At 30.2% G+C, this 15610-nt stretch overlaps 1 protein-coding gene across 2 annotated transcripts; it reads left to right on the top strand.

The window, feature by feature from the left end:
* The first annotated feature begins 1813 nt into the window (after positions 1-1813).
* On the top strand, positions 1814-5235 carry LOC137807370 (Protein kinase superfamily protein). 2 transcript variants are annotated; one of them, XM_068607985.1, is made up of 10 exons: positions 1814-2134; positions 2367-2485; positions 2639-2757; positions 2852-2979; positions 3073-3465; positions 3638-3892; positions 3987-4144; positions 4259-4474; positions 4608-4757; positions 4852-5235. In XM_068607985.1, the coding sequence occupies exons 1-10, from the start codon at positions 2002-2004 to the stop codon at positions 4996-4998; spliced, it is 1818 nt and encodes a 605-aa protein (XP_068464086.1). In that variant the 5' UTR covers positions 1814-2001; the 3' UTR covers positions 4999-5235. The 2 variants fall into 2 exon arrangements, with proteins under 2 accessions (XP_068464086.1, XP_068464085.1); XM_068607984.2 differs by having other exon boundaries at positions 1852-2134; positions 3070-3465.
* Positions 5236-15610: the final 10375 nt, after the last annotated feature.

Below are 15610 nucleotides of genomic sequence, written 5' to 3'. Positions count from 1 at the left end.
TCTATTGCTTCTCGCGTTTTGCCCTAGGCGTTCATCTGGGAACTGGTCTGTTGGTGGCCACTTGGTTACTGACCGTCGATCACCGTTCTGGGTGATCTGTCTCCTGACTTCTCTGCCGCCTGATCTGTCGGTGGTCACTTGGTTACTGACAACCGATCACGTTCACCTGATCTATCTGTCACCTGGTCCACGTGTCACCATGCGAGTGGTCCACGTGATTATCTTCTGCTGACGTCATCGACTACCGATGACCGACCGGATCATTTATAATAACAACTTACTCTTTCAATTAAGTTTTTTCTTTGTAGTACTTTGGAACCATAAACACCGGAATTGTAACTAATGTCCTGATAATTTCAAATCAGAGTAACAATGATTAACTGTTGAATAGTAGATGGATTTTTCAAATGAAGATGTATTAACGAACTTGAACAGTATATTCTTTTACTTTAAATAAAGGAATTCTTCGTATCTTTCCAATTTTATTTTGTTTTTTCCGAAAAAGTGAACCACATAAAGTTTACGAGTAAGGTGAAACTGTTGTTAATTTCCGATGTGTAGGATTTGAAAGATGGGTTATCCATGTCTCGACAGTTCCATAATCCCAATCCCTTGCCTTCACCACTCCAACGTTAGGTATGACAATCCGTTGTCACGTCTTATGCACCATTTTTGGATGCTAGCAGAATTGCAAAATTTCTGTCATTTTAGCTTAGAATTTAAAGTTTTGTCAAATCACCAAAAGATAAACTTCGTTAACCCTTTCATTTTGAATTTGGGATCCAAACATGCATTAGCCCATTCTAGTTTCGCATCAAAAAATTCAGCAGCAAATAATGCAATTCTATCGGCAAGATTTACTTTAAGGCTGTGTATACTGTGTGAACGTATTAATTGATTCATGTATAAAATAATGTGACTTCTACTATGTAAAGTCCAGTTTTCTTTTTTCTTTTGGTAGCAACCCAAATGAGAACCAGAATAGCATCACATGTTCCAGTTTTTTATACCTCTGAGTTGTAAAATCGGCATTATTATTTATTTAACGAATCTTGAAGTGAAAGTCGCACATGCTCGTTCAGAAGGGGAAATTCTTGTTCAGAAAAAAAGCAATAATTGAATGTAGAATGGCCTTATCTTCCTTGGAAGAGAGAAAATTGTAAACGAATCCACTCTTTCATAGCACACTAGAAGGGCCATCTGCTCTGAATTTTCCATTTCTATAATTTTCCATGTTATGAAAATATTCTTATGTGCAACAACTATTATACTTGTGATAGATTTGGGCTCACATTGTTAATGCTATAATTCTACATAACAAGGTAATCTATATCTCTCTAATGTTCTAATGTTTTGCTGTGCATGGCAAAAATAATGAAGGCTATGCACCAACCTCACAGTTCGATAGCGAAGTAGGGGAAACAGTTATAAGGAAATGTTGCCACTTCATCCATCAGAAAAGAGAAGACAGTTGGTGTCTTCTCGAAGTTTCATTGATGTTGAAGTGATGAGTGATGTTCTTTTTTTAAGAAGGTGGCAAATAGCCCCATAGTCTTTCATACCAAACGGAAGTAAAAAAGAAAGAAAAAGAAAAGAAAAGAAAAGAAGAAAAGGTACTTTGCATACTAAAATTGAAGGGGAGCTTCATTTTTGGCTTACATAGCAAGATAAATCAAATATGTGCCCACCTTTGCTTATACCCCAAAGCACCCAACTACTACAACACTTAATTGTCACCAGAGAGAGAAATAGAGTCTAATCAGTTTTCCTATTGCCACTCTTAAAGCCTTTTCATGCTTCTCCTACAAGAATTGGACATGGAGGTTGGCAGTTGGCCTCACACCCCTAACTGAATTTAATCATGCTCTTCCTTACACTACTTATTCTTAGGCTGAGAATGCATTCATCCATGTGTGACAAGAACTAGCAGAGCAAATAATTTCATTTCTCTCCACACACTCACAACAGTGACTGAACCTGTTCCCCAATTTTCATTTGAAGATGGTACTTCCCTCCCCTGCCAAAATACTCATTGGCCTCTCCTTAGACCCAGATGACAGCAAGGAGCTTCTCTCATGGGCAATAAGAGTTCTAGCCAATCCAAATGACACCATTGTGGCTGTGCATGTGCTTGGTTAGTCACTATTTTTCTACCCAAATTCAAAATTTTCAACCATTTAGCCTTTTATTACTTATTACTTCTTTCCTGCATCATCAATCTATCACGTATTCAATGGTGTTTTAATGAAATTCACTAAACTTAAGATTCTAACATGAATGATTGACGATTTGTAAATAGAGCAAAACACGTATTCGTATTGTGAATGTTTAGTGTTGTAATAGCCACCAAATCTGTTAAATTATAGTTAATGCGGATAAGAAGAAGCGAGTCTCCGTCAGAAAAAGGCAATCACAACTGAGACAAGCAAAAGCAAACGTTATATCTGTGCTTGGAGAATTTGCACAGACCTGTTGGTCTAAGCAGGTAATTCACCAGAATCAAATATACGATTATAAATGTCTCTATCTTTAAAAATGATAATTTTTTTTTAAATCTTGTATAACCAATATTATATTACAACATGCGTGTTACTAAAGTCTAGAATCAAATAAGTTATCATGAAAACATCATTATCAGGTTAATTTGGAGGCAAGGGTGGCACTCAATTCCACAGTTGGTGGAGGTTTATCGGAGGAAACCAAGTCCATCAATGCTGACTTTCTTCTTATTCGTGGCTCAAGAAACCAAACTAATAAGTATGAACTGAATGATATGGCAACAGTTGTCAATTTTCTTTATGAAAATCATGCAAGACAAACCCAATTTATGTTTTTTTTTTTTATTTCTTAGAATTGGAACTTCCAAAGGAATTACAGGGTATTGCTTTGAGCATGCGCATGAAGGGTGTACAATAGTCTCAGTTGGAAGACGTAGGAAGGCAGATCAAAGTGTCAAGCCAAACTCAGTTCATTTTCAAGGTAATTCAGTTCTCAGAAATAATGTGACAAAATACAAATTACAGTGGATGACAAGTCCCTTAAATACGGTAACTTGTATCTTTTCACCAGTAGATAACAAACAACCAAATTCAAGAAGGTTTAAGAAGGAAAAGCAATGTGATAAGGGTGTCTCCCCTGTTCTGGAGGATTATATCACAGGAATCAAGGCTCAGAACCGTTCACCAAGAACAGTACTAAATAGTCTAGAGGGACAATCAAACAGCACAGAAGATGATACCTTTAGCACTAGGGTCTCAAGCACCACGTATACCCCATCATTGGATTCAAAGATTAAGAGCCGATCCAAGATAAAACCACAGTTCTCATTTAGGTTCATAGTCTCATTCCTTGCTTCACCATTTAGAAGGAAAAACTTCAACATTTACGAAAGTGAAAATCGTCAGCCTTTGTTGAAGTGCTTCAGCTATGAACAGATATTCAATGCTACCAACGACTTCCACCAAGGTACGTTATTGTGGACTCTTGATTTCTTTCAAAATTACTTTTAGACAATCTTATATGCTACTGGGCGCCTAGTTAAATAAGGAAACAACAGAGAAAAATGTAGGTGGATAGCTGATATAAATAATAGGTGTTGATGGAATATTTTTTCCTTTTTCATTTATCAAAACAACAGATAATTTGGTTGGACGAGGTGGGTATTCGGAAGTATACAAAGGTGATCTTTCAGATGGACGAACCATTGCTGTGAAGAGGTTGGCCAAGGATAACAAGGATCCTAACAAGGAAAAAGAGTTCCTTATGGAATTGGGTGTTATTGGACATGTCTGTCATCCTAATACTGCAACTTTAGTGGGCTGCTGCATTGAAAATGGGCTATATCTGATTTTCAATTACTCTCAAAATGGAAACTTGGCAACTGCATTGCATGGTAAAAAATCCTCGTATTAGAGTTTCATTTTATTTTTTCAGCTAGAATTGCTTGTTATGTCATTTGAGATTAAATGCATTGGAATGATTATCAGGTAAAGGAGGAGATTCACTAGACTGGCCAATCAGGTACAAAATTGCCATTGGTGTTGCAAGGGGTCTCCATTATCTTCACAAATGTTGCAAACACCGAATAATTCACCGTGACATTAAAGCCTCTAATGTTCTTCTTGGTCCTGACTACGAACCACAGGTAGAAATAGAATTATAATCAAATGCAAACATTTTGGAATTGGAAAAACAACATTGTTTTGACGTGGTTCAAGTCAATCAACTCACATTTAAATTTTTTTGAACCTCTATTTAGATTGCTGATTTTGGGCTTGCAAAGTGGCTTCCTAACAAGTGGACTCACCATGCTGTGATCCCCGTAGAGGGCACGTTTGGATACTTAGCGCCAGAATACTTTATGCATGGAATAGTGGATGAGAAAACAGATGTTTTTGCATTTGGAATTCTACTTTTGGAGATTGTAACTGGACGGAGACCTGTTGATTCATCAAAACAAAACCTTCTCTTATGGGTAATCATAGCTTTTTATAGAGATTAAGTGAGAATTGTATGTTCCATGGTTAAGTTATTAGGAATTTATCACCAAACATGGATGTATAAATTGGTTAAGCAAGAAATTAATAGAGTTTTGTAACTACGTATAGGCAAAGCCTCTAATGGAATCAGGGAATATTGCTGAGCTGGCTGATCCAAGAATGGAAGGTAAATATGATGGACTGCAACTGTACAGGGTAGTGCTAGCGGCTTCATACTGTGTGAGACAAACTGCCACGTGGCGTCCCCCAATGAGCGAGGTGAATGAACAACAAAGACCATGTTTAAGTTTCTCTCAGTCTCAACAAGATCACACTTATTTTATGTTCTTCCTTCTTTTTTGGTTTTACGCAGGTGTTGGAGCTGCTAACCAGTGGCGAAGACAGTGAGGTTGGAAAAAGCTGGAGGATCCCAAAGTTCACCTCTGATGAATTGGATGATTACTCTATGGTTTTCGGATATGATGTACCCTCAGACCTATCTTTGGAGGATTATTTGTGAGAATTAAATTACACTTCAGTTTCAATTTTCTTTCCATCATACACACTATATATAGGTTTTTTATTTCTGTAATTTATCATATTATTATTTTCTTTGTTTTTTTTTGTACCACTTAGTATTTCCATGAAGGATAAGAATATTATTATTTCCATGAAGATTTTAGGGAAATACTGCAAAGACATTATCGTCTGTGCCCAGTTTTTGATATATAAAAGTTTAGTTTGCCTTTGTTTTGATGTATGGTATTTGTCAGAAGAAAAAAAAAACATTCAGAGAAGGTTCAAATAGATAGGCAAATAAAAACAGACCACATAATTTTCCTAATATCTAGCATTTCGATAAATATAAAGTTGTCATCCTATTTATTTATGATAAAAACAGGATCACGTCTATCTTAAATCCTGTTTATACGATCGATCAAATGGGTGAATGTGTTGTTTTGAAATATATGGTTTTTGAAACACTTTTCGCAAAAGGAAGATATTTTTCAGAACAAGAAAAGAGAATTTGTTAGGGGATACGAGCAAGCTCTTGGAAGATATGTCACTGATTGTTGCTAGATACACTTTAAAAGTCTAAATTTATAGATATCAGCTAAAAGTTTAAATTTCAAGCGTACTGTTATATTATTTAATATTAAAAGTGGTTTTTTAAGATGATCTTCTCTCCGTATATATAAATTAGAGTGAAATCTTTGTTTATGACTTATTCTGTGTTGAAAATATTTTTTAAAAAAAATCTCTACAAAAACAATTTTACATGTTTTTTTACTTGACATTTAATGTCTTCTAATATGTATTTTTCATTTATTTAACGTTCAATCATTGGATTAATTTAATATTTTCACACGGCCGGTATACTTCATTTAAAATCATAAAACAGTCTAAAACACTTATAAAATTCAATAAAACTAACATTCAAAAACATTCAACTATTAGACGATAATATAAAAATGTTTTCACACTCTCACAGTCAGTATATATAATTTACATTCATGAATTTGAACTCATTACTTTTCTTTTTCTTTGAGAAAGTTACTTATTTCTTGTATACATTTTGTTTCTTGCTTGCGTCCACTTGTGGGTTTTTGCTTGATGCCCTTAATAAATTTAAATTTAGTAATCTATTATTGATGTAAAATGATTAAAATATTCTTTTTTTTTTTAAAATGGATGGTGACATTTTAATATCCCATACATAAAAATACATACACTCTACACACTAATAAATTATTATTTTAATTTTATTTATTTATTTTTTATTTTAAAATATTATTATATTATTATAATTATTTGTCAAAAATGTGTGGTTTAGTATTTGGGTGTCAAAATAAACTTTTCCTTTTTAAATGAGAGTAAGGTGTGCTTGCCAAAATGTATTCTAAATTTGGTATTCTGAAATATATTTTTGATTTGAATTTTCAGAACACTTTTTCATATTATGTCCTTTGTTTCTGTAATAATCTTTTTAGAATATGTTTCTAGAATTTTGTTTCTTGGAATTCTTTTTCTGAATATGTTTCTAGATTTTGTTTTCTAGAATCTCTTTTCCAAAATGTATTATTTATATTTTGAATTTAACTTTTTTAAATGAGATTTTGGTTTTTTAATTCTATTCCAAAATTTCATTTTCAAGATGCAAAAATATCTATTCCGTTTTTCTTATTCCAGAATGTATTTTCAATTTTGGATTTCCAATTATGGAATGAAGGCCAATTATGAAATTTTAATTTCATTGGGTGTAGGAAACAAATTTATTGGGTACAAGAAAAAATAGCCCGGGGTATGTAATCATTGTATTAGGGCAAATTCTTCCTGCACCATATCAATTTTAACTTCCACCATATCAATTTTTTAAATTTCAAAAACTACCCTTATTCCAAATTTAAAAATCCAAAATAATAATTATAATTGAAAAATAAAAAATACATTATGAAAAAAAAATTCTGAACACAAAACTGATAAAAAATTTCAGAATTCAAAAATATGTTCCGAAAATTGAAATCCAAAATATTTCAGATAAAAGTTTCAAAAATATTTTTTTCCATTTTTGTATAAGATTATTTTCGTCATTTAAAGAGGGGTATTTTTGTCATTTTCTAGAGCTGATTGGGTACATGCTGAAATTGATATGGTGGAGGGAGAAATTGCCTTGTATTGGGGTCAATTAACAAATGGCCCAAAAGTTAGGGGTGACAATGCAGGCTAGCTCATCCATTCGGTATTAGCTGGTAAAATATGGGTCGGTTTGACCCGTCTTACATAAATAATGCAAATTAATTTTGTTGGCTTATCTCACATAAGGAATGACATGTGGGTCAACCTGCATATAGAAATTAATTTTTGTTGTTCTTGTTGAAGAATTAGATTAAATTTAACAAAATGAAAACATCTATAAAAATATAGATGCAACCTTAAAAGACTTTTCATCTTTGACTTTTTAATAGTTATAATCTTTCTCGTCATCTCCATGCATTTGAACAATGACAATGAGAGAATGAAATTAAAATTAAAATAATACAATAAAAATTGGATATGTAAAAATAATTGAATTAACACAATGCCTTTACCATGAATCAGTCTAGAATCAATCTAAATCACTAATCAACATTGAATCATAACATAAAATATTAAAAGAGACTTAATACCTTGACATGCTTCTTTTCAATTAACGTCCTGATTTTATGCATCCAAGATATCATTTTGTTATTGGAATTCACCAAATGAATAACAATATAAAATGGATAAAACAAACACCAAAGCAATGAATACAAATAAAATTATAATCGGTAGATACATTCACTAAAATAGGAATGATGGAAAAATATGTAGTTAAAATAACAATTTCACTTTAGATAGGGAAGAGTGATAAAAATCGCATATTCAATGGATGGATTTAACAAAATTAATAGTCCAAATTCTATTACATTAAATTCATAAGTAGTATCATAACGCGTTAAGTAGCAACAAACTTAACAAAAAAATTCCAAATCACAAATTTTTTTTTGTATTTTTTAGTATTATGCAAGTTAGTGGGTTGGTCCATCCTCATTGTTTGCGTGTGCAGGCTACCCATTATGCGAGGTGAACCTAAAGTGGATCAGTGGGTCGCGAGACGACTTGCACAACTCGTCCCGTATTGCCACCTACCAAAAGCATAATCTAAAAGATAAAACAAATAAGACTATTTCAATTTGTATCCTTGTGTTTTTTTTCTCAGCGTCCATTAGATGTGTAGAAGACAAAACTATCATACTTTTTTTTATATCATCCCTTATCGTTGTCACATTTTTGTTGTTGCCATCACATTTCATCCCGTTGTTGTTGTTATCATCCTTTTGTGTATGTGTTATGTCATGGACTCATGAAAGATTTCAAATTATGTAATTTGGAAGACAATTCTAAATTACATAATTTAAAAAAAAATTATGAAAAAAATGTCTTTTAGATAAAAGATGAAATAAGAAAGTTTATTCCAAATTTAATAATTCAGAAGTCCTTTTTTTTTATAAAAAAGTTAATCCAACATACTATACTAAATTCTAAATTTCACAATTTAAAATTAAAATTAACTTTCAAATTATTGTTATAGAAATCTGATATATTTTTTCCAACTTTAAGATCACATAATTTGGCAGATTTTCAGATCTAACAATAAAAAAATAAAACTTTAAACTAAAGAGGAAAGCGATGATTTTTAATATTTGTGACGGTGCAAAAGAAAAGCACGGGGTGCAAAAAGAAATCCCAGGAAATAAACGGTTTTGGGTTTGCATCTTTGTGCTTTGAAAGTTTAAAGAATTTGAAAGCCCGTCTTTGTGTTTGACAACTTTTATGTTCATTATAGGAACCGGTGTGGAAATTGAATGCCCATCATAAAAGAAAATAGATTCCCGTAGAACGTTCCATTTTCATATATTTGGGTTGGATTGTTATATTGATTATCAAATAGTCTGTTACGTAGAGAATAAAAAAACGGTGAAAAATGAAAACAAGTTAGAAATAAAGTAAAAATTTAAATGTTAAATGATGCAAATGCATATGAATTTTACACTATTGGACTCAATTTCACAAAAGTGTCATTTGTCATATTCATGAAGATTGGCGTTGTACATTTCCATATTCGTCGTGTCTCTACTTCACAAAATATACAACCACAAACAACTAACTAATGTCACATATTAAATAATACAGGAACTAATCACATTTGAGCCCAAATATGCACACTAAATTTCACAAACGTGTAATCTATGTAGCATGTAGGCACTTAGTACGTTACATAACATGTTTCGTTAATGTTAATATTTATGATTTAAGAAAAAGACTAAACTAGAAAAATAAATTACAAATCAAGAACCAAAGTGTTATTCAATCATGTCTCCCATATTTAGTATTTTTATTTGTCTACGAAATTGTGGAGGTTGTTAATATATCTTAGAATTTTGAATATTTTTTCTAAACTCTAAAACCCATATTCAAATACAAGTACAGCATCATGTATACTTGGTTAAGAATATAAATAAATCTTAACTAGATTTATTCTATTTAATCATACATTTTTGTAAATGTCTTGGTTTGATTGAAAATATATTTTAAGAACATTTTATTATTGATACAAAGTTCTAATAAAAAAATATTATTTAAACGAGAGGCACGATCTTTCAACAATTTAATTTATGTATTCAAATCCATCTAAGTCATTCAACAATAAAAATCTAGTTAACCCGAAAAATAACTCAAGGACATTTTAAAATTGATTTATTTTACCAACTTTTAAATGAATGGACGCAGAATTTTTTCAGTTCAATTAATGATTTCGAAGTCAAATCTTATATAGGTAATAAAATAAAATAAAAAATATTCGGTTCATAAAAAATATTTATTTGTTCAAAATGAAAATTCACTTTATATTGAATTAAAGTATATTTTTAGAATATATTTAAACCTCTTAAATTTCCCCCTTAAGGACACAGCGTCATTTTGAAAGTTATCTTTCCAGATAGAGTTTACGCGTCTTACGCCTGTTATGGATATCTTCAATCATATCTTTAAAATTTTATTGGAATAATTAACTTATAACGAAAAATATTTAAAATTTATATTATATATAATTTAAATCTAAAAAATGTATAAGATTTTTTTTGTCCACGTATGAGATATTTGTCAGTGTACTTATAAATGAAAAAAAGTGGTGAGAAGTGAAGGTCAATTCTGCAGATAAATAAAAAAAATAGAAGAGTGCATAAAACAAAGAAAGGAAAGGACCACATGGAACATAAGATGTAGCCTAGGTTGGATTCTAGCCTACTTCTTCTTCAATCGGGAACCCAATCGAAAGCATTGAGAAGTAACGGTCTAATACTAACATAAATGAATATAAAAGGTTGAAAATGAAACGGGTTTATCCCTTCAATTCAATCTCATTTCTGGTTGGTTGTAACATTCTGTGTCATGGCAAAATAACCATTCAAAAGGAGAACAAAAGAGTTAGGAACAAGATGGGAAGACCAAACTCTAACATGCTATCTTTTACTAGATTTGTGGAGTCCTAACCCCCAAATCAATATATGGATATGTTACATGTTGCTGTCGGAAATTTCTTACTTATTGTGCATCTCTATTTTGCTGTTTTTGTGTGCTACATTGGAGTGGTGTTGGTGAATGATATATGAGAAGTGTTGTGTCGTGTTGACTAGGCATACATAGGGTAACACTGTGGGGTCCTCTGTAGAGGAGTTTAGTGGGGGTGATGATGAACATAACTTGAATGGACCACACGAGACAGTGGTGCTGCAACCAGACAGAGCTGAGCCCACAAGGAGGTGGTTTGAACGAGTGGCGCACGTGAAGGGGGTATGGGCTGGGCCCACTATGTAGCCCATTTGACAGTGACCCCTCGTGAAACAAGTAACCGACACCTTTTCGTCTTCATTGTTCCATCCCTATATCCATATAAAACGCAGCCTCCCACTGTCCGTATCACTCTTCAGTTTTTTTCAACACTAAAATTATAAATAAGATAAAATTGCTTCTTTTTATGCTGATAATTGAATAGATCCCCGTTGTATCCAGTTCCAAAAGGATCATTCAGTTCCTCTTCAACCATCTTGTTCTCAAGTAAAGTTGCCTCACACTTTAAACCAATAATATTTTTAAATATATTAATTAATAATGGATAACGACATTACATTTTAAATCTACTCTTAAAGTTGTTGAAACTCGTAGTCGCTTTATGCCCAATTAACTAATTTGTGATAAAAAATAGTAGTATAACTTAATCTTAATAATTTGTGTCTACTAATTCTTCTTTTACTCTGTACCAGAAAAATAATATTTTTATAATAATATTTACTTTTTATTATTCAAAAGTAGGATGACAAAGTGAATCGGTCCTTAGCATGTTCATGCATAATAAACTTGGACTAGATTTTATGTTCCGTATAAGAGTTCCGCATTTGAGTTTTTTTATTTTTTTTATTTTTAGAAATTCAATAAAAATATTTTTTATTTTTTTTCTTAAAAAATTATCAAATTGAATCCATATATTTGTTATTATCAACCATCAATATTTTTTCTTCTATTACCAACATAGTCAAACATTAATAATTCAATTAAGATAAAAATTAAATATTAATATTCTTCTATTTTAAAAATATTAAAAATAGTTAATTCAAAAACATTAAACATAAACATCATTACAATTAACATAGTTAATTTAAAAATATTAATATTTTTTTTCAGTTCAAGTTATCACTGTCAAGTCCAATCCAAGTCAATACACAAACTTTTTTTTACGGGCTAATGAATCAGCCCTCCCTGTCCCGTTGTTGACTCGAGCAGACTACGAATTATGCGAAACAGACTGAAACGGATCAGCGGGTTGAAAAACTAAATCCATCCCACATTTTTTACTAACGAACCAAAGACTGACCCACATAACCTGACCCACTGTATCACCCTAACCAAAAGTAGAAAATTTTTGGATATATTTTTATCATAAAATTGATATAAATTCTCTAATCCACAAATATTTTATACCCTTGAACTTTTAAGATTATTAGGATAAATAGATAAAAATAACTTTTTAATTTTATTTTTCTAAATAAAATATATAAAACTAATAAAATTTTCAATTTAGTTTCTATAGACTGTTATATGGATAAATATCAAATTTAAATCGGAGAAACTATAACAATAAATAAATAAATATACTCTTTAAGAGTTTCAATTTAGTTTCCATATTCTGGATAAATCTTAAAAATCAAATTTAAATTGGAGGAACTATAAAGAGATAAAAAAATTCAATTTTGTTTTATTAAAGACTATGAAAGCGAGACAAAATATCCGACCTAATATATAATGTGAGTATTGTTATCCTTTAAAAGAAGAGTTATTACCTAAAGTTAGGCTTACTGACCTTTCTTATTATTTATTTATTTCCAATTCAAGTTTTCTAGTATTAAAAATTTCTTTAAATATCTCAATTTTAAAAATATAAAATTGTGATATTCTGCGTGTAAATTGCATTATACGGAAATTAAAATTGCCACTATTTATTTGTTTATAATCTTACTGCTTATTAAATGAAAAATAACTATAATTACACCTTTAAAAATCGAGAATCTTAATTGAACCTTTTATTTTAATAATGAAACTAAAAAATAATTAAAAACAGTTTATCTCGTGTGTTATAGTTTTAAGAATCTTTTTTATAAATTTATATTTTTTTCACAATATGTTTCTGTGGTCTATAAGTTTTTTCTACTTCTTATCTATTTTTGATAAATGAAATACAAGTGGAGAGAAAACGGGACGGGTCCACCCTTATCTTCACCTATAGGCTATAATTGAAATAACTTCTACCATTCTTATATGTAAAAACCACAAGAAAACAACATTTCAAAATATCATAGTTTGGGACACTTATTTCCCAGGTTACTGATAAACAATTGAATTTGGGAAGTTCATTCATTAAATAAAAATAAATTTTAAAATTATAAATTATTAGTTATTATATTAATTAAATTAAATATTATTTTATAGAAAAAATTATTAATATATAAATTATTAATAAATAATTTTAAAATTTATATTTAACTACTTATCAAGTTTGAGCTATTAATTTTAAAATTTAAATAATTAATAATTAAAATTTTAATAGTTAATTAAATATTAATTTAAAAATTATTTATTAATAATATAAACTAATTTAGATATAAATAATTTTTAATTTAAAAATTAAGATATTACAATTTTTTTAATTTTTAAAAAAGTATTTAGTTTAATTAATTATTTTGCTTTCTAAAGTTAATTTTTAGGAGTATTTGGTGTATTTACATATATTTTTGTAGTTTTTCAAGAAAACCGTGTTGGCTTTGCCATTGAGTAACAAATAATCATATTGTCATAGTTTGAAGATGATGTGATTACTGTTGCTTTCGTATTAAAGAGTCAAATCCAAAAAAAAATCAAAACAAGGAAACAGTGGCCGCTAGATTGATCAATCAACGCCCAACCTCAGCATGAATCCTGTGGAGGAGCCAAGACAAATAATTTGTGGGGACTGTGTTTAATCAAGGATTATATATATAAACTATTTCTAAATCTTTCAACAACATTCCCGTATTTATCTTTCTATTTATATTCTATAATATATATTTTAAATTATGCTTTAGTTTTCAAAACAAATAATTAACATGATGATTGTAATGCCCATAATTAATATATATATATATATATATATATATATATATATTTTGTCGGATATAGGTCTATAATCTTGACAAAATAATTAAAAATAGGTAGGCATGCTACATCTATGTTTACAAATTTTGTGGAGAGAATACATTTTAGGTATTTATGATTTTACTAAAACTATTTTAGTTCTTGTACTTTTTAATGGATTTATTTCACATTTAAAATTTATAAAATATAGAAATTTAGGTTTGCTCTGGTCTAAAATTGTAATCTTAAATTAGTGAATTCAATTACTATAAGTACGTCATATATATATATATGTAACATTTCTATTTTTTTTCCATATTTGTTAATATATTATGCCTACAATATCTAATTAACATGTAAACATATATTAGGTTATCATATTTGTATCTCAAAAAGATATCCCTCTCCATAGGAGTTAATATATACATCAAAAGTAAATAAAAATAAAAATAAAGCATTCAAAGGTAAATCTATCCAATACTCCAGTTGCTCATTGAGGAGTTCTATTCCCTGCAATCTCTGCTCCTGTGTAAAACACTATCATCACAGATAAAGAAACAAACACAAACAAATAACACGGTAAGCTAGCTATATAAAAATTTCTATATAATTTCATGTCAAATTAATCAACATAATTCATCAAGTCTCATACAATTTCTCAAATCATAAAGTGTCTATTAAATTTCATAATTCATCTTTTCACATGTCAGACTTCTATTGACTCATAACACATGGACACTTGACTCTACTTCCGGAAGATTCGTGCGTTGACTTAGACTCAGAGATCTGCACCTATCATATTACATCACTGTGAAATCCACACAGCTATGCGCATTAATCTCAATATCATCTCTCTCCTAGTATGACAGGGTTAATTCATATAACAGGTCAAGTTAATTATCTTTCAAACAACTTACCCATTCATATGAACCTCCTTTGACTCTCACCACCTGAATAACTTCATCTATATGATTCTATTATCTTAGGAGAGTCAGGATATCTCCTTCTAGATGAATCCCTAGTCAATGCACATCCTAAACAATCTTAACACGGTATTTTCTTTCCTGAAAATACTATGTCTCGATTAGAATTCATATTTTGAACCTCATAATATCCCCCATCAAACAATCAAATCATACCAATATTTAGAATATCCAAAAAACACAACAATTCATTGACTAATCATATAAATGTCTAATTAAAGAGATTTTCAATTAACTATAAATGAAATAAAAGTTTACATACTTTATAAGAAAAACTATATAGGAATAAATCAATCAATCTTTTAAAAGCAAATAAAAATTAGTTTAATATTTTTATTTATTATTTTATTTATTATTTTTATTTTACTTTAGCTTGAGCTAGAATTCGCTAGCTTGAGCTAAAATCCACCAGAGAGCACCCAGAATTTTAGCTTGAGCTAAAATTCGCTAGCTTGAGCTAAAATCCTCCAGATAACACCCAGAATTTTTAGCTTGGGCTAAAATTCGCTAGCTTGGGCTAAAATCCTCCAGAGAGCCCCCATAATTTTTTTTGCTTGGGCTAAAATTCACTAGCTTGGGCTAAAATTCACTAGCTTGGGCTAAAATCCTCCAGAGAGCACCCATAAATTTTAGCTTGAGCTAGCACTTGCTAGCTTGAGCGAAATATGCAGAAAAATTCTGCATAACTTAATATACCGATTAGATTATAAATCAATATCACATTCAATTCATAAATTATAAATCTACACATTACATTGACAGTTCCTGTTCAACATGATACAATCACTTTCATTGAATCATTGAGTTATTATGTCCATTTATACATATATATGATTTCTAATTCCAAAACCATTTAAATCAAACAAACAATTCTCAATCACAACACTTTCAATTTCAATCAAACTA

This window comes from Phaseolus vulgaris, chromosome 3 (genome assembly GCF_051622355.1).
Source record: "Phaseolus vulgaris cultivar YP4 chromosome 3, ASM5162235v1, whole genome shotgun sequence".
In the NCBI taxonomy this organism is placed as follows: Eukaryota; Viridiplantae; Streptophyta; class Magnoliopsida; order Fabales; family Fabaceae; genus Phaseolus; species Phaseolus vulgaris.
The sequence above is the reverse complement of the archived record's forward strand: the minus strand, read 5'-3'. Positions and strand labels throughout refer to the sequence as shown.

Coding starts and splice junctions, on each gene's coding strand:
- LOC137807370 (XM_068607984.2), top strand. CDS start 2,002: ATGGTACTTCCCTCCCCTGCCAAAATACTCATTGGCCTCTCCTTAGAC. Junction 2,486..2,638: donor AGACCTGTTGGTCTAAGCAG/GTAATTCACCAG, acceptor CATCATTATCAG/GTTAATTTGGAGGCAAGGGT. Junction 4,475..4,607: donor AACAAAACCTTCTCTTATGG/GTAATCATAGCT, acceptor AACTACGTATAG/GCAAAGCCTCTAATGGAATC.